Below are 18,668 nucleotides of genomic sequence, written 5' to 3'. Positions count from 1 at the left end.
TGGGTTGAGATGTCATCTCCCAGTGGGATGGTATCGGGAGGCGGGGGTTGGGGAGGCGATGAAGTTATGATAGGATTAGTCTTTGTGAACCCATCCACATTGGCACCCTCATCTTGGACTTCGAGCCTCCGGCCTGTGATGCACAAATTTCTGTTTACAGTCTACCCAGTCTGTTAGAGCAGCTTGAATGGACAGAATAGCAGGTTTCTTTGGTTAAATAAAGCAGCTGAGCCATGAGCTGAGCAGATGGCCAGCCTGGCTCCTCCTGGCCCAGCAGCTTGTTGGACCCATCCGTGGTGGGGTGGGGGCTCCTTCTGCAAGACCTTTGACACCCCCCTCACCCCCCCTCCCACCATGGCCTGGGGGTGTAGGCAGTGGCTCTCCAGGAGCCCTTCCTGACTGGGACAGTCTCCACGGTGATCTGGGAGTGTGGAGGGTGCTGATGAGGCGGCCACCCCAGGATGGCCCCTCAGGCGACGACTCCCATGACAAGTGCTGCACTGGCTGGGCTGCCCAGGAGCACCGGCTGCCAGTCTAGACGTTGCTGTGGGGACAGCATCTGTGCATGCATGCGTGTGGCGCATGCGTGCCAGCCCCTCCCCTCCAGCACCCCGACTCCGCCCCCCCCCCCCCCCCAGCCCCTCCATCTCATCGAGCCCTGCTTTCTGGACCCAAGGTGGATTTGCCTGAGCAGCTTGCGTTTGCCAGCTCTTAGCCTTGCTCTTCTTTCTACCGCCATAACTGGTCGATAATCCACGTACAGCGCGGGGCAAGTTCAGGGATGCCCCCTGCCCCACACACTCCAAGTCTGTGCAGGGTGATTTAGCTGCTAGAACTTCCAGCCTCTTGCGAGAGGGACCTGCTTACGCATCCTCTGTGCGAGAAGGCAGGAGAGTGGAGCCTTTCTCAGGGAAGCTGGAGAGTCCGCCCCCGACCATTCCCTCCTCCCTCGCCATGACCACAGTGCCTACTGGCTGAAGTAGCCAGTGCCACTCGTATCGCCTTCAGCACCAGCCGTGGGCACACGAAGTCTGGGGTCACTTCATCACGGGGCCCTTGCTGCTATCTGGCTGCACGGCCAGGTCCACAGGTGTCCCCTGAGCCTTGGCTTCGGCCTTTCTAAGGCTCCTTAGGTGACTGACATGCGCAGAGGGTGAGAACGAGTGATGATGTATATGTCCCAGCAGCTGTTCTGCAGACACTTGCCACTGAGTGCCTCTGGCTCTCCATGTACCCCCCAAACCGGCTCACTGCCCCCAGTGGGCCATAAGGGCACAAGGGAACTAGGCTGGTCAGATCCAAGCCACACCAGGTACACGGGACTTCTTGGAGCCCCCGTCCACCCCCAAGTATGCCACCTCTACCCCTCCGCTCCCTGCCAGCCTCAGAACAAAGTCAAGCCCTCCATCCGCGTACCTGAGTGCTTTCCTCCTGGGTCCCTCCTGGCCTCTTCCTAGTTGCTGGAGTTTTGCTGTCGATCTCTGGGGGTCCTTGCAGCTGTAGTACTGCAGTCTCTGCCCTCATCCTGTGGTGGTCTCCTCGCGTGTGTATCTTCTCGTGAGGACCCCAGTGGAATTAGGCTAAGGGCCCACCTGATGCCAGCGTGACCTCATCCGCTAAGGTTCAGTTTGACTTGTAATGGTAACAATGTTACATCCGGCGTCTGCTTTTGTATAAGGTCTCATCCCGAGGTGTTGGGGTTGAGCCCCCAGCATATCTTCTTGAGACAGGGTGAAGGATGATAATTGAATCTGTAACAGGCGAGCAGACATGAGCTGGTGCTTCGTGCATGTTTAATTTCCACGTAGGCCTGTGTGATGGACACTGCCCCTGCTGGACACATGCAGGAGCAGGGACAGATGGAGGTGAAGGCACCTGCCCAAACACAGCTGACAAGCCAGAGTCAGGACTTGGAGACTCCAGAGCAGTGTCTGACTTCCCTCAGTGGGACCAACTGCAGGTTCCTCTGGGGCTTCGTGTGGAAGGGAATCCGGCAGTCTTTGGGGCCTTCTCAGGTCACTGGGGGCCTAACCCAGCTGTAGGAAACCACACAGATCCGACAATAACGCTTTCCTGCCTTCTTCCCTTTCTCAATAAAATAAACACCGCCCGTTGCCAGAAGGCAGCACAGGATTGTGAAGTGTGGTTTTGTGTAGGTAGGGGGATTCCGTGGGAGTCTCGGGTTTATTTTTATTTCATTTTTGGTGCACTCTAGGCTCCGTTTCTCCTCCCCGGTCTTAGTTTCTCCCCGACACTCAAGCCAGGTATTAGTAGCTACTGGTCATGAATCCTGAACTTCTTTTCTTAGAATAGGGAAGTATTTCTCTATACATGACTCTCCAATATGACAAGGGCAGGGTTCCGGTGCTGTGAGATACCCACTGGGATTATGAAGTCTTCTGTGTGTGTGTGTGTGTGTGTGTTTAAGATTCACTTAAAAGAGTCGCAGAGTGAGAAGGAGAGAGTGAGCTTTGCCATCTATTGTTTCATTCCCTAAATGGCTGCAACAGCTGGGGCTGGGCCAGGCTGAAATCGGGAGCCTGGAACTCCATCCGGGGCTCCCACAAGTGTGGCAGGGGCCAAGTGCCTGGGCTGGCTGCTGCTGCATTCCCAGGTGCATTCGCAGGGAGCTGGATCAGAAGTGGAACAGCTGTGGCTCCAAGCAGTTCTTGTAGTGGAGCAAAGCGGAGCTTTTGAGGGCTTGGCTGATCGGCCTGTTGAGTATTGCTTGTCTCTTGGGTTTCTGCATGCTGTCAGCCTTAGCTGGCGGTGGCCTCTTTGGCATGTCAGATTCTGAACGTAAGAGCTGCATCCTGTGATGGTGCAGGCTGTGGTCTTGATGGCCAGTTCTGGCGTCACCCTTGTGCCTATGTGTGCAGGGTCAATGTCATTGCACTTAAGCCAGTGCACAGTGCTCCTTGTTATCTTAGGTCTTCAGAATCTCACAGGCTGCACCAGTTCTTCCTAAACAGAAGGCTTTCAGCACTCGGGTTTCAAGGTCAGAGCCTGCAGTGTAAAAAAATACTCTTCTATTAATGAGCCATCCGTGAGTCTTGGACGCAAATGGCCCCTGCTAAGACGCATCTGTCTTGCTGCAGTTTAATTTTATTTGCTTTTTCCCATGAGCTCTTTGCTCAGGGATGTCAGAAGAGAGGCATCTTGGGGTCAGACAGACAGACTTTTCTAAAGACAAGGTAGGGGACCATTCTCCTCTGATGTGGTGGCCCTTAAGATGAGGCAAGCTGTCGTCTTATCCTCTCTCCTTTTCTTTGTCTCTGCTTTGGTCCCTGTAGGGACCCAGATGTGGTTAAGTCCAAGCTTTGTTGGGGTGTAGAAAAGATGACTGGTTCTATGCAACATGGATGTTTTCAGACCTGGTGTATGGTAGCATCCCCCTATGAGGAAGACAAACCGTGGGCAATGAGTCAGGTTTGTTTCCCTGTTTCTATCAGAGGGACCCCGTCTTCTGGCGGGGGAGGAGGGGTAGCTACCTTCGTTATCTCCAGCTTGCCCTGTTGGCATTAACGACCCCACAGAAGCAAAGACTTGGCAGCTCGGAGTATGTGAGCCTTCTGTGCAGGGTGCTTTTCTCTTGAGATGGTGAGGAAACACTGTATCTAATCTTTGAGATAAATGTAGTTACTGCAACACTTAGGTTTCTCGCAGTTCAAGATAAGACCAGGGAACAGGAGCGCCGAATGGTCGACACAGTGCAAGTCCCTGCAAGAAGAGTGACAGATGGCCGGCTTTGAGGTGTCGGGTTTCAAGACTGGAATGCAGAGGGAACCAAATGCCAGCCACTTGGAGCTTAAAGAACTGTGTTCTTTGAATTTATTTCAGCCAAAGGTCTCTTGAAACAAATGCTTATTGAGGGCACGCCAGGAGCCAGGCGTGCCAGGTGTCCAGAACTGATAAAGGAGCCTCAGCCCTTAGCTTTCAATCCCTTGCACGTGCAGTGAAGGTAGCCTGTGTTGGCTGTAATTGTCTTGCAGCATTTAGCCGTGGCAAATTGGATCTAATTTGATGCCTGACGATAGTCTGTAGTTACGGGAGACAGACGGGTTGAGGCAAAAGTCGCAAGGAAGTATAGATGGGTAGAAGGAATGGCACACGACCGCCATGCCAGATCCAGTGTGCTGAACTTGACTTCTTCTACTATCGGCAGAGCCTGCAGGGGTCTCCCTAGCTGCTGTTGGTAACACCTTTCTCCTGGGGAAGGATCAACCGACTGCTGTGTGCCTGACATGTAGCGGCTGCTCCATAGGTGCTTGTTGGGAGAATGGCACAGGAATTGCAATGCGTTTGAAACGCACGCAGCTGGGTAAGCCTGCGGAGACACACAGAGGTGTGCCTTCTCAAGACTTGCTTGCAGCCTGATGGGCTCCTGGGGGAACCCTTCCCACGTGAGGAGCCGGAATCCAGCACGGCAGCGCCGTCCTTGATTTTGAACTTGAGCCCGTGGACATGTCCTCTTCCTTCCCTGATAGTTTGAGCTCTGCTATTAACGTCCATTTCGTAAAGGAGACACTCTTGCCTTATTTACTCTATGAATCTCGAATGCCTCCGAGCTCCATTTCCTGCCTTTAATTATGTCCTGGGCCATTAAACACAAATGTGGTTTGCAAGGCGCAGGCGGAGTTGAGGCTGTCCGTGGTCAGGTGCTGTCGGCAGCGGGCTGCAGCTGTGATTAGATTTGGCTGGCGAACTGCTTGGTGCACCATGAGCCTTGGGTCTTGTGGAACAGGTTTAACGGCCTTTCTGAGACTGTCTGAGCAGGAAATGAGGATTCATTGTGTTTCATGTTCAGTCTTGTCTTTTTCCTACCAGTCTCCCATGTGGGAATTAAATAGTCTAAAATCTGTAGCTAGGGGCAGGCGTTTGGCCTAGCAGGTAAGATGCCTCCATTCCATATCTGAGTACTTGGGATCAAGTCCTGGCTTCTGACTCCAGCTAATGTGGGCTCCTGGGGATGGGGGCAGGGTGGAGGGGCGGTGATGACAGCTCAGGTAATTGGGTTCCTGTCACTCACCTGGGAGACCTGGGTTGAGTTCCTGGCTCCTGGGTCCAGCGCAGCCTGGCTCGGCACTAGTAGCTTTAGGCATAAGGATTTGAAGCAGCGGATTGGAGATCATTCCTTGTCTGTCTCTCGAGTAGAGTAAAACATTTTTTAAAAATCTGGCTGGTTAGGAAAGAGGCTAGAAAAACATATCAAGTGGTTATTGCTAAGTGGTAAGAATTCTCTTCTTTGTGCTTTTACATTTTTTCCAAAATTTCTGTAATAAAGGTGACTTTGTAATGCGGACAAAGGCATTTTCAGGGGACAAATGGAAGCTAGACTTTTTTAGGGAATTTTTAATGGTTTTTTTTTTTTTTTTTGTAAGTAGTTCTTTGGATTCGATTTTGGAAGTATAGGTAATATCTGTTAGTTTTTTTGTTTTGTTTTTTTTAATCAAAAGTGGCCGGTTATTCAAACTCTGATGGGAAGTCTACCATTAAGGTCGACCTAGGTACCAGAGGCCCTGGACTGTTAAAATACTTGATCCAAGACAGATACTGTCCCAGCGAGATGGAGAAACCGGAAGTGTTTCACCCTGGGATTTGGGTTCTCTGGAAACAGCAGGCACTGGCAAGGGAATTGCTGCCTGTGCCGCCTCACATGGGCACAGTGTGGTTTTGTGACTTTGTCTACATGGCTTGGGGGTGGGTCCACTCTCCATGGATTTGGGGGTCACTGGTCTCTCGGAAGAGGGCTCAGGGTTAAAACGGGGAACAGTAATGTGTCTTTAAGAGCCTGACAGAGTGGGCAGGGCAGCTTAGCATCAGGGCCACTGGTTGGCTGATAGCCTGAGCACTCCCTTTCTGTGGCCTTCAGGGGAGGGGCCAAGAGTGGCGCTTTGAGGATTGTCCTGGGCTCGGCAGGGGAGGCGTCTCAAATCTTCATTTGCAGATTTTACCAGATTTTAAAGCCAAGCTCTTCAAGTCTTGGTTTCCTTCTCACTGTGTCTATGGCCTTGCATTGTGTGGACGTGGAATCATCTTCTCACTGTGAGAAATTGACAGCTCTGCATAATTGACACTTGGGCAGAAGCCCACCTTAGATCAGTGGACGACTGCATGCATGGAAATCCCCGGGGGAGTTTTCAGAGTTGCATTCCTTCTTCTATCCCCAGCCACAAGTGTCAGTGGGACATGGTGGCCACTGTGTTTGAAGCCAGCTGTCCCGGTGGCATTGATCCACGGGGTTGTGAAATTTAGAACATTGCGTCATACTAGGAGGCTCACTGGGGCTGGATCCCTACCGTGGATCTGAGACAGAGCAGACAGCTCAGAGGCTATTTAAAGAGAAGCTAGAATGTACCAGGGATACTGCAGCACATTGTGTTTATGACCTGTCTCTTGGGGGATGGGATTAGGAAAGTTGTTTTATATTTGCTTTTGGAGCCACTGCAGAAATCCCTGGTAGACTGTCACAGGTGTTTTTTTTTTTTTTTTTTAAACTGTAGGACATGCAATGTAAAATTGACCATAGGAATTGCTGTAAAAGAAACAGTTCCGTGGTATTGAGCCTCTTCACGTGGTTTAATCATCTCCAGTGTTCCCTTCTTTCTGTGAAATTAAACTCTGTACCCAATGAGGCATTTCCAGCTTTAGACTGAACCCCACAAACAATTGCCCCTCCTCTCATTGAGGTGGGAATAGGACAGTAAGTCCCCCCGGCTGTTGGAGTTCCTCTTGGTTTCCCGAGAAAGCAAAGGGCCATTGTGTGACCATCCCTGACCCTGTGTATCCGGGACACAGTGAGCAGGTGACTGCCTGTGCCTGGGCTCGAGTTCAGGGCCAGACTCCCTCCTTGGCACTGTCCTTAAAATGCTCCTCTCTGGATGTACGCTTGCTCGTGCACTCCGTCATTCACGTTGTGGGTTTGGCGGGCTCACTCCAGCAGCCGTGATGGGCTGACGGGCATGTGCCCTGCCCCGCCCCCCCGCTGCTGTGTTGTCCACTTGGTGGTAAACACTACTTGTCAGGTGGTTGTCACAGCAGCAGCCTGCCTGCTTTCCTTGCCCGCTGTGGCTTTACTTGCTCAAGACAGCTTTGTCATCTCTTGGTGTAGCGCAGCTGGCTGAGAATCGCAGGGGACTCCCACTGAAGTTTGTATGTAAGATGCCTGTCAAAAAAAAGAAAAGATGCTTGGTAAAACCTCCAAAGCTGGGGCACTTTTGGATTAGGAATTTTACTTTGAGTAGGGTGGGCCCTCATGTGGGGCATGCGGATTTCCCCAGAAGTGCTCTCTTGAATCGTGGAAAGGACTTCCTGGGAAGGACTTGTTTTTGTTGTTTGTGACTTTCCATGAAAATTTTTTTTCCTTTTAGTCTGGGTTTTTTTTTTTATTTTTATCTTTAAAGATTTTATTCATTTATTTGAAAGTCAGAGTTACACAAAGAAGAGAAGAGGAGAGAGGTCTTCATCCACTGGGTCACTCCCCAATTGGCTGCAACGGCTGGCGCTGTGCTGATTGGGAGCCAGGAGCTTCCTCCGGGTCTCTCATGCGAGTGCAGGGGCCCAAGCACTTGGGCCATATTCCACTGCTTTCTCAGGCCATAGCAGAGAGCTGGATCGGAAGTGGAGCAGCCAGGACTCGAACTGGCGCCCATATGGGATGCCGGCACTGCAGATGGTGGCTTTACCTGCTATGCCACAGCACCAGCCCCAAGTCTGGATCTTTATTTGTTTTACCCCCTTGCCCTTAAGAACAAACACAGTCCTAGTATGAAGATAAAAGATGGGGGTGAAACTGGCTCCCTGCAGGGGGCCCTGGTGCCCTGGGAACTGGCTGTCATGGTTGGCTGGCTTGTGTGTTAAGAGAAGCACTTTCCTTGGCTCCAAGAGTTTTCCATTATGGGGCTGCCGAGATAATGTTGTGTCTGAGCCCAAAACCTTGAAGGAAGACCTGCTTGCTTTAATGCAGGCGGAAGGAGACTTGAGGTTTTCAGACTTTGATTAAAATGCTTTCTGTGGGGTTGTGCACTTAGCCTGTGGTGCAGATTAGAGTACCTGGGTTTGATCTGCTAGTGTGGACCCTGGGGGGCAGCTGTGATGGTTCCTGCCCCCCACATGGGAGACCTAGATGGGGTCCTGGCTCTTTGCTTTGGCCCTGGTCCAGTTCTGACCACGTGGGGGCCCTTGGAGAGTGAGCCAGTAGATGGGCACTTGCTCTCGATGGATCTCAGAAAGGAAAAAAGGCTTTTGGTGTGGGAAGTAGGCGTTGCTGTATTTTTAGAATAGGTTTTGTTGGGTTGTGGTGCTATTGCTGGGAAGAGCTCTTTGCCACCGCTGCCTGAGGGAGGTACAAGGCTCATCGAAGAGGCTATGAAACCCCCAGAGCCGAGAGAAGACTCCTGCGTGACCCTGTTGGTCCCACGTCAGTGGCTGTCATCTCATCTTGGACTCGGTACCCTCCACGTGTGTGTGCGTCAGATCCAGCCAGAACAAAAGAATCGCAGCATTATCACTTAGGAACAAATTAGCAGGCTCATATTTGGGCCCTAATTCTAAGACTTGTCATTTGACTTCTATCTCAGCCAGGGTTGTTATTCTAAGAGCCTAAAAATAGGGAGTGTTTTGCTTATGGAGACGCCAGGAGGATTTTCCTGCAGCGCCAGACAAGCCATATGGCACGGCTGCCCAGGAGGACTAGCGTGCCCCTGCAAGCTGTCGTGCAGCCCCGGGGAGGGCCTGCTTCCTGGGGACAGGTTGAGTTGCCCAGTGGGGGCTTGTTGAGGCAGGGGGGTGGGGGGGAAGGTCTGTCTGAGCGTAGCTGGAACATTTCTGAAAGCAATCATTGCCCCTGTAGGACATCGGAATGGGAACCAGGAAGGTCCAGTGTTGTCACGTAGGGCTCGGAGCCTTCAGGATTAGATAAGAAAACGTGCCCCTTGTGGGTTAAATTTGGGGATTCGCTAACCCTCTAGATGAAGGAAATTTCTTGTTTTCTGGCATAGGCATCTGGTCTAGTGGGTAAGCCTGTGTCCCCTGCCGCAGTGTCCTGGGCTTGACACCTGCTCCTGACTTGAGCTTAGCAATAAGGCACATCCTGAAGGCAGCTGTGATGGCTGAAGGCACTGGGTTCCTGCCCCTCTGTGGGAGGCCTGGATAGAGCTCCTGGCTTCTGGCTTTGACCCTGGCCCAGCCCCACCTGTTATAGGCATTTGGGAGTGAACCAGTAAATGGCAGCTCTTTCTCTTTGTGTCTCAAAAAAACTCTCCAAGAAATATTAAGGCTCATTGTTTGTGTTGTAAAGTTCTGTGGGTTTTTTTCTTTTTTTCTCCTTTTAAAGACTTACTTATTTGAAAGGCTGAGTAATGGATGGGAGAGGGATCTTCCATCTGCTGGTTCCCTTTTCAAATGGCTACAACAGTCAGGCCGAGGTCAGGTTGAAAGCCAGGAACCCAGAAGTCCATCCCAGTCTCCCACTTGGGTGGCAGGGGCCCAGGTTCTTGGGCCATATTCTGTCGCCTTCTCAGGCATGTTAGCAGGAAGCTGGATTTGAAGTTGAGTAGCTGGGACTTGAACTGGTATTGCCATATGGGCTTCTGGCATCGCAAGCAGCGGCTTAAGCCCCTGACCCACATCTCCAGCCAGTTCTGGGGACTTTGCCAAATGCCTAGTATCATGTCTCCACAACTACACAGAAGAATCTCATTGTCCTACAATTTTCCTGTGTCTGATGAATTTAACCTCCTTCCCTTGGCAACTTTTGTTTCTACCCTTGACATAGGTTGCTTTCCTCTTTTTTTTTTTTTTTTTTAAGATTTATTTATTTGAAAAGCAGAGTTACAGAGATAGTGGGAGACATAGTGGGAGAGATAGTGGGAGATCTTGTGTCTGCTGGTTCACTTCCCAATTAGCCTCAGTGACCAGGCCAAAGCCAGGAGCTCCATCTGGTCTCCCACGTGAGTGCAGGGGCCCAAACACTTGGGCCATCCTCCACTGCTTTCCCAGGCCATAGCAGAGAGCTGGATCAGAAGTGGAGCAACCAGAACTCGAACCGGCACCTGAATGGGATGCTGGCATCACAGGAAATGGCTTAACCCGTTACACCACGTTGCTGGCCGTTACGGTTTTCCTCTTCTGGGAGTGATTGGAATCGCATGGTTTGTAGCCTTTTTTTTTTTTTTTTTTTTTTAATTTTTGACAGGCAGAGTGGACAGTGAGAGAGAGAGACAGAGAGAAAGGTCTTCCTTTTGCCGTTGGTTCACCCTCCAATGGCCGCCGCGGTAGCGCGCTGCGGCCGGCTCACCGCGCTGATCGGATGGCAGGAGCCAGGTGCTTCTCCTGGTCTCCCATGGGGTGCAGGGCCCAAGCACTTGGGCCATCCTCCACTGCACTCCCTGGCCACAACAGAGAGCTGGCCTGGAAGAGGGGCAACCGGGACAGGATCGGTGCCCCGACCGGGACTAGAACCCGGTGTGCTGGCGCCGCAAGGCGGAGGATTAGCCTAGTGAGCCATGGCGCCGGCCGGTTTGTAGCCTTTTTAGGAGGACCTCTTTGACTCAGCAGTATGCATGTAAGGTTCCTCCATGTCTCTTTATGATAGATTTTTTAATCGTGGAATAAACTCCATTGAATAGACGTATTGGTTTGGTTGTCCATTCACCTGTCAAAGGATGCTGTTTGCTTCCGGTTTTTGACAACTGAGAGTAAAGCCCCCCTGAGCATGCATGTGCAGGTTTTCCTAGGACACAAATGTTCAGATCACTTGGGCAAAGAGCCAGGCACGTGACTGCCACGTGGTATGAGTAGATCATGTCGAGTTTTCTAAGACTACCAAATTGCCTCAGTCTATCACTTTGCAATACCAGAAGCAACAATTGGTTCCTCCTGCTCCACATCCTCACGAGTAATTGGTGCTGTCAACTTCTTAGGTGTTGGCCATTCTGTTAGCTGTGCTGGCTTCTTGTTCTAACTTGCAGTTCCCTGGTGGCAAAGAATGTGGAACACAGCTTGTTATATGCTTTGTACCATCTGCATGTCCTCTGTGCTGAGGATCTGCTTAGATCTTTTGACTATTTTTAATTCGGTCATTAATGTTTTCTTACGTCATTTTACAAATTCTTTGTATATTTTAGATACAAGTCCTTCGTCAGATGCATGTTTTATGGATGGTTTCTCAGTCAGTAGCTTGTTTTGATTCTCTTAAATATGTTTAACAAGAAGTTTGTAACTTTTTAAAAATAAATTGCTTTGAAGGGCAGAGTGATAGAGGGAGAGACACGGAGACCTTGCATCTGTTGGTTCACCCCCTAAGTGGCTGTAACAGCTTGGGCTAGGCCAGGCGGAAGCCAGGAGCCAGGAAAGAACTCCATCTGGGTCTCCAACATGAGTAACAAGAACCCGAGTACTTGGACCATCATCTGCTACCTTCCTAGGTGCATTAGTAGCAATTGGATTGGAAGCAGAGGAGTTGTGCTGTGAGCCAGCATTCCTGGATGGATGCAGGCATTCTAGGTTGTGGCTTCAGTTGTGCCGCAATGCTCAACCCAAAGGCAGATATTTTAATTTAGCTTCATGTAGTCCTTCTCCGACACGCTTCCTTTCCGTGGATCTGGGATGCTGAACTACAACACTTTCTTTCTCGGTTGGAAATGAGTTTCCTTGGTTTTTGTTCAAGAAAATGTTTCTCTGATTTTGAAGGACACCTTCACCAGATGGAGAATTCTAGTTTGCTGTTTGTCTTTCAACACCTTAAATATTTCACACTGCTCTGGCGTTTGCCTGCTTTCTAGTGAGAAATGCTCTATAATTTATGTTGCGCCTCTTATGTTGGTCTCATCCCCCTCTCTACTCCCACCAGCTTCTTTCATGATCTTTTCTGTCTTTGGTTTCTGCCACTTGAATATGATATCACCAAGGTTTTAGGTGTCTTTTTATTATCTAATTTGTTATATTTATCTCACTTGGTGTTCTCTGTGCTCCCCTGGAACTATATGGTTTGGTGTCTGTCTTGAGATTTGGAAAATTCTTGGCTATTGCTACTTCGGATGCTACTTCTGGCCGTCTGCTGTCCCAGGTATCTACACTTCACACCTGTTGGTATTATTCCACAATCGTTGAGTGTTCAGTCTGTTTGCTTTTCAGTTTGGGATATTTCCATTGACATAGCTTCAGGCTTATTGATTTTTTTTTTCTTGGTTGTTCCATTCTCATGAGCCCACCATCAAAAGCATTTAAAATTTTTTTTCTAGCACTTCTTAATTCTGCTTTAGAATTTCCATCTCTGCTATATTCTCATCTGTCCATGCAGACTGTCTGCCTTTTTCATTAGAGCCCTTGACCTAATAATCGGTTATTTTAGGTTTCCTGTCGGTAATTCCAAGATCCGCATCATGTGTAAGTCTCGATCTCAAACATGCGTTCTCTTTTCAAGCTGTGTTTTTCTGGCCTATTAACATGCATTGTAATTTTATTGCTGGAAGGCAGACATAATATGGATGACACTCCATACCTTTTTTTTAAAAAAAAGATTTATTTATTTGAAAGACAGAGTAGCAGAGAGAGGTCTTCCATCTGCTGGTTCACTCCCCCGGATCGCAGCAACGGATCTGCACCGATCTGAAGCTGGGAGCTTCTTCTTGGTCTCCTACATGGCTGCAGGGGCCCAAGCACTTGAGCCATCATCCTTCACTGCTTTCCCAGGCCATAGCAGAGAGCTGGATCAGAAGTGGAGCAGCCAGGACTCGAACTGTTGCCCATATGGGATGCCAGCATTGCAGGCGGCAGCTTTACCCACCACACCACAGCGCCCCGACACTATATCTAAGTTCCGTATCTATAAGTGCAACCAATCTTGAATTGGAAGTACTCCTGGGTATCAGTGCTGTGGCACAACAAGTTAAAGCCCTGGCCTGCAGTGCCGGAATTCGAGTCCTGGCTGCTCCACTTCATATCCAGCTCCCTGCTGGTGTGCCTGGGAAAGCAGCAGAGGATGGCCCAGGTCCTTGGGCCCCTGCACCCACATGGGAGACCTGGAGGAAGCTCCTGGCTTCTGATTGGCTCTGCTCCGGTCCTTCTGGACATTTGTGGAGCGAGCCAGTGGACGGAAGCAGTCTCTGTCTTTCCGTCTCTCCGTCTCTCTGTCTCTCCGTCTCTCTGTCTCCCCTTCTCTCCCTCTCTCCCCCTCCCCATCTCTTCGTCTCTCCCCATCTCTCCCCATCTCCCCGTCTCTCCCCCTCCCCGTCTCTCCCCCTCCCTGTCTCTTCCCCTCCCTCCCTCCCTCCCTCTCTGTAACTCTTTCAAATAATAAAATAAATCTTAAACAAAGTACTCCTTGGCATAAAGAATTGGCATCATCTCTACTGGAAACTTAACATTCTTTTCTTGTCATTATTCCCTAGCACATAATACAGCAATGATTTTCATAACCTTTCCATTGTGTTAGGTATTGCAAATCATCCAGAGTTGATCGTGTGTGGAGTAGCTATGTGTAGGTTGTATGCAAATGCTATGCTGTCTAGTTTAAGGGACCTGGACATCCATGGATTCTTGGTATCCATGAGAGAATCCTGGAACAACCCACTACAGACACCAAGGACAACTACCTAGTGAATGCTAGGAGCTAAGGAAGTAGTCTTTTACTGTGAGTTTTGTATGCTGACCATGTCTTGGGCCGTGGGTGCCAGTGGTTCAGTTTACTCGGGTGTCTTCACATCTCTCTGCGCTCATGTCACTGGACTGCTTCAGGGAGGACTTCTCGGGTTGTCGTGCAGCACTCTGAGATGTCATCCGCTGTCATCGTAGCCTGCTGGTGTGGTGGCCAGGTGCTGGGTAGAGCAGGGGTGGCATCATCCCATCAGTAACGTTGCCTTGAGTGGTCTTTGGCAAGTGTTTGCCTCATGCCCTTGGATAAGATGGGAGGGTTAGAAGGGTTGGAGTTGGAGAAATGCCCTTCCCTAGCTGGGGTAAAGTTTTGGTAAGTTCTTCCCTGGAGAGCTGGCCCTCCACATGGAGAATGCTCTCACTGCGCAATGATGACTTTTCTCTTGCTCCTAGGAGAGCCGTGAGAGGGTCTCCACGTGCTCCTCCTAGAACCTGGTGAGGTTCCTGGTGTTAAAGCCTATTGAGGAGGCTGGCGTTGGGGTGCAGTGGGTTAAGCCACTGACACTAGCACCTCATGTGGGTTTGAGTCCTGGCTGCTCTGCTTCAGATCCAGCTCCCTGCTGATGCACCCAGGGAAAAACAGCAGATGGCAGCCCTGCAACCCCATGGGAGACCCAGATGGAGTTTGGCTTGGCCCAGCCCTGGCCATCTGGGGAGTAAACAAGCAGATGGAAGGTCTGCCTCTCGGCCTCTCAGTCTCTGTCTCTGTCTATCAAATTAGTCTTTAATAAAAATACTAAAGACCTATTCAAGTGTAGGGTCCCCTTAAGACCTTGACAGTGAGGAGTGTCTCGCCCTCCGGCGACCCCAGAAATTGGTCAAAACCACCACTAAGTGTCCCCAAAGTCGAAGGCCTGAGTGGTGTCTGCACCAGGAAAGCAGAACACCACACTGACTTTGTGGACTCTCCCCGCGCGCTCCAGATGTCAGGGTTGTGGCTTGGTCTGTGCTCTCAGTTCTCTGTGTCCAAGAAGAGGTCTAGATTTTTCAGTTTGCTGGGCTTTTTCTTGGCGTAACCATGGGCGTGATGACCTGCCAGCCCTCGGTGTGTTGGAATTGCAGCTGGTGGTTCCCTGAGACTATTGGGTTGCTACCCTGGGTTTGCCCTGTTGCTGTTAGACATCCTGACCTTTGCAGGAGCCCCTTGGGGAAGAAGAAAGGCCACCACTCCTCGCGGTAAAAAGTCACCACTTCTGTCTTGTGGGTGCCCTGAGCTACTGCACACGCTCCTTACTTCCTCCTCTGGATTGTGTCTAAGGTCTCTTAGGTTTTCCTCTTTACCAAAACACACGTGGGTTCCCCAGCAGCTCTCTCAATGTGGCGGAAAGTCCCCAGTGTATGTGGCTGTGGGCTCAGTAGGGGTTGTTGGCCCCTTTCTAATAGGCAGCATGTTGTTTTTATAAATCCTGGGCAGATACAACTTAAATCCTGTCCCCCTAATCTCCCCTAAGCTGCTGCTCAGATCCTGTGTTAAAGTGGCAGCCCCATTTAGCCAAGACTCTCGGTCACCTGGAACTCAGGAACAAACCAAAAAGGCAGGAACTCTGAGCGACTTAAGGAATGATGGCTATAAATACCCACGAACCCTTGCTTCCTTTCCCTAGGGCCATTAAGTGGTGGCAGATCCAGGAGACTGTAGGGGTGAGGTGTGGGGGGAGTTGAAGCCTGGGCGGTGGCAGTGGGGGTGGGAGGTGGGGTACGAGACATTTGCTGGGGAAGACAATATTGGCAGCAACAGGAGGATTGATCCAACAAGTAATGAGAATAATATTAATGGAGGCCAGGTTTCTCGGTACTGGAGAAAAAAGTTGCAAATATAGAAGGAAATGGGAAAGAACACCACCACTATGGTTTAGATTGTGCTTGGAGATTTTAGTGTGAACTCGGTCTCTATGTATGGAGACACATAAAAAATACAGATATAGGTACATGTGTGAACACTTCTATAGGCATGTGTGTATAAAATGCATGTATATATGTATAAGAGGTGTCTAAGAAGTTCATGGAAAACCTGTACTATGAAAAAACTGTAGAGGTTTCCAGTTTTCTTTGCAGTGAAGTAGTTCTTATTGTGTTTTCCATGATTTTTTTTTGGAAGTACCCTCATAGACATAGACATATGTCCCCTAGCTCTGTCCATTGAGGGTCCACACATTCACACTGAGCACATTGGCTTCTAAATACCATTCCTTACGAACGGAACCAGAACTCCCTGGAGAAACAGCTGACCCTAGGGCTGGCACAGGGAGAGTTCAAGATGAAGTGGGAGTATTTTATGATGCCGGAAGACAAACAGAATCAATGGGACCATGTCCAAAGGGCGGAGAAAGCATTCCTGGCCAGACTTGACACAATTTGAGCATTAAAAATAATGATAGTAATTCATTGAGTAGAAAAACATGAGACCATACTGATATAAAGACATGGAAAATAAAATATTTGAGGAATGGGACATGTGGTACACTGGTTCCTCCCTCCCTCTCTCTCTCTCTCCTTCTCTGTGTCACTCTGACTTTCAAATAAATCTTATAAAAAAAAAAAAAATGGGGCTGGTGCTGTGGCATAGTGGGTTAAGCCACCACCTGCAGTGCCAGCATCCCTTATGAGTGCCGGTTCTAGACCTGGCTGCTCCACTTCCGATCCAGCTCTGGGAAAAGCAGTAGAAGATGGCCCAAGTTCTTGGCCCCCTGCACCCGCATGGGAAACCTGGAGGAAGCTCAGAATGAACTTGACCAGGGATGGGGCAACTTGAGAAATTTGCTGCTACTTTTTAGGCTGTGAGGAAAACGACAGACCATAACTGCATTGTTGCCAAAGATTTGCAACCTGAATTTAACCTTGACAAAACCTCAGACAGACCCGAACTGTGGGCCATGCTTCAGAAAAAGACAGCCTGTAACCTTGAAGTGTCGAGGTCCTAAAGACCAAGACATTGTTCTGCCGACTCGGCCCAGAGAGATGGGACACCTAAGTGCAGAGCCTGAGTCTGGGCTGGGTGCATGACAGCAAGAGAGCAAGAGGACGCTACAGACAGTCCCAGGCATAGCGGGGTTACAATGAATAATTTTTCCACTTTGCAGTGGCGCAAAATGGTAAGTGTTCAGTAGAAACCACACTGTGAGTTTTGAATTCAGATCTTTCCTGGGGCCGAGCAGTGGTAGGGAGTGCAGCTGCCGGCCCTGTAATCAGGAGGGTGTGGATGGACACCCCCCATACCCCTCCCCACACCCACACACCCACACACCCACACACACTCCTCCCCCTCCCAGTGTGCTGGCTGCTCAGCAGGCCAGGTGTCTTCGGCTTGATGAGTTTACCAGGATCCATGGGGACGTCTGCCAACATTTGAATGGGATCTGCTATTCCATGGCAGCCATGTGTCAGGGTTAGTTTTCTAAGTGTGTGGGTTGTCTTGTGGACCTCTCTGAGGATGTCTTTGTCTTTATAAAATACACGCTCCAATGTCCTAGGGATGGTGGGGTGTTCGGTCAGTAACTTTCTAATGATTCAATTTCACATTTGAGTTTTTTTTTTTTTTTTTTTTTTTTTTTTAAAGTAGCAAAATACACATGACTTGCTCAGGGTAGTGTCCCAGTTACGTGTCAGGTGGGGTGAGAGGGATTCGTGTTCAGAGCCATCTGCATTTTCAGGCAACAGACAACTGGGGAGGAGCGGATGGCTTTGCTTTGGCCTCTGGTCAGAATGCCAGCCTTTCATTGCCTTAGGCATCCATGTGTCTGAGAAGGAGTGAAGGATTTGGAATTTTTTATTTCCCTCTTAAAAGAACCCTTAGGGAGGCCGGCGCCGCGGCTCAATAGGCTAATCCTCCGCCTAGCGGCGCCGGCACACCGGGTTCTAGTCCCGGTCGGGGCGCCGGATTCTGTCCCGGTTGCCCCTCTTCCAGGCCAGCTCTCTGCTGTGGCCAGGGAGTGCAGTGGAGGATGGCCCAGATGCTTGGGCCCTGCACCCCATGGGAGACCAGGATAAGCACCTGGCTCCTGCCATTGATCAGCGCAGTGCGCCGGCCGCAGCGCGCCGGCCGCGGAGGCCATTGGAGGGTGAACCAACAGCAAAAAGAAGACCTTTCTCTCTCTCTCTCTCTCTCTCTCTCTCTCTCTCACTGTCCACTCTGCCTGTCAAAAAAAAAAAAAAAAAAAAAGGAACCCTTAGGGAGTAGCAGGGGTTTTTTCCACCATATTTGTCATGAGGTGCATGATGGTAAAATTCTAGCCAAAAACGCTTACGGGGTGCCTGTCATGGGTTGGGCAGTAGCCTGGCCACTTTGAATGCCGGGTGCCTTAACTCTTGGAATTCTCCTAGTGACCCTATGCTAATCTCCTGTGACTACTTGGACTTATGGGGATGCTCAAGTGTGGAGAAGGTGATTGGCTGGCCTGAGGTCACACAGCTCCAGGGTGGCAGAGCCGGGGTTCGGACAGGGCAGTGCCACTCCAGAACCCCTGCTTGTGTTCGTTTGCTGGGTTGTGCGTTGTGGTGGCTTTCCTAGGGGAGGTCCCTGGGCCAGTACCCCACCCCCTCCTTGGTGTACGGAGTTACTGACTCAGCAGATTGTGGTGCTGGGTGCCAGACACCAGGCTCTGAGCCAGATGCTGGGGATGCGAGGATGCCCTTGGCCTCCTCGAGCTCGCGTTCCTGGGAGGTGAGTGGAAGAATCGAGTCTGAACCGTGCCGTCCTGGCCTTGGGCTGTCACAGCAGGCAGGACAGCACGTGCTGGGAAACCCCCATTCTCACAACTCCTCCTCTCTTCTCTCTCCAAGGTCGCCTGGTAGGCGCTCTGGATGCGGTCCTGGATTCCAACGCGCGGGTCGCTCCGTTTCGAATTCTACTTCAAGTTCCCGGCTCCCAGGTTTATTCCCCCATAGCATGTGGTGAGTTACTGAACGGATCGGACGTTTACTGGGCCATAGCCACTGGTGAGTTTTGTTCCAGATGGAATATTGCAGACCTTAAGGTGTACGCATGTTGAGCGCCTGCATGTCGGCGGAGCTTGAAG

The 18,668-nt window shown here is 50.4% G+C and overlaps 1 protein-coding gene across 2 annotated transcripts in view; it reads left to right on the top strand.

The window, feature by feature from the left end:
* Positions 1–18,668, top strand: part of TBC1D8 (TBC1 domain family member 8) — a 123,669-nt gene that overhangs the window by 31,215 nt on the left and 73,786 nt on the right. Inside the window, exon 2 of one of the 2 annotated variants that reach the window (XM_062209959.1) lies at positions 18,433–18,588. In XM_062209959.1, coding sequence (XP_062065943.1) covers positions 18,433–18,588 — 156 coding nt within the window. The remainder of the gene's footprint in view (positions 1–18,432; positions 18,589–18,668) is intronic. The other variant, XM_062209960.1, reaches the window with a different exon arrangement.

Source organism: Lepus europaeus, chromosome 13, assembly GCF_033115175.1.
Source record: "Lepus europaeus isolate LE1 chromosome 13, mLepTim1.pri, whole genome shotgun sequence".
In the NCBI taxonomy this organism is placed as follows: Eukaryota; Metazoa; Chordata; class Mammalia; order Lagomorpha; family Leporidae; genus Lepus; species Lepus europaeus.
Note: the sequence above shows the minus strand (reverse complement) of the source record. Positions and strands in the feature narration are given on the sequence as shown.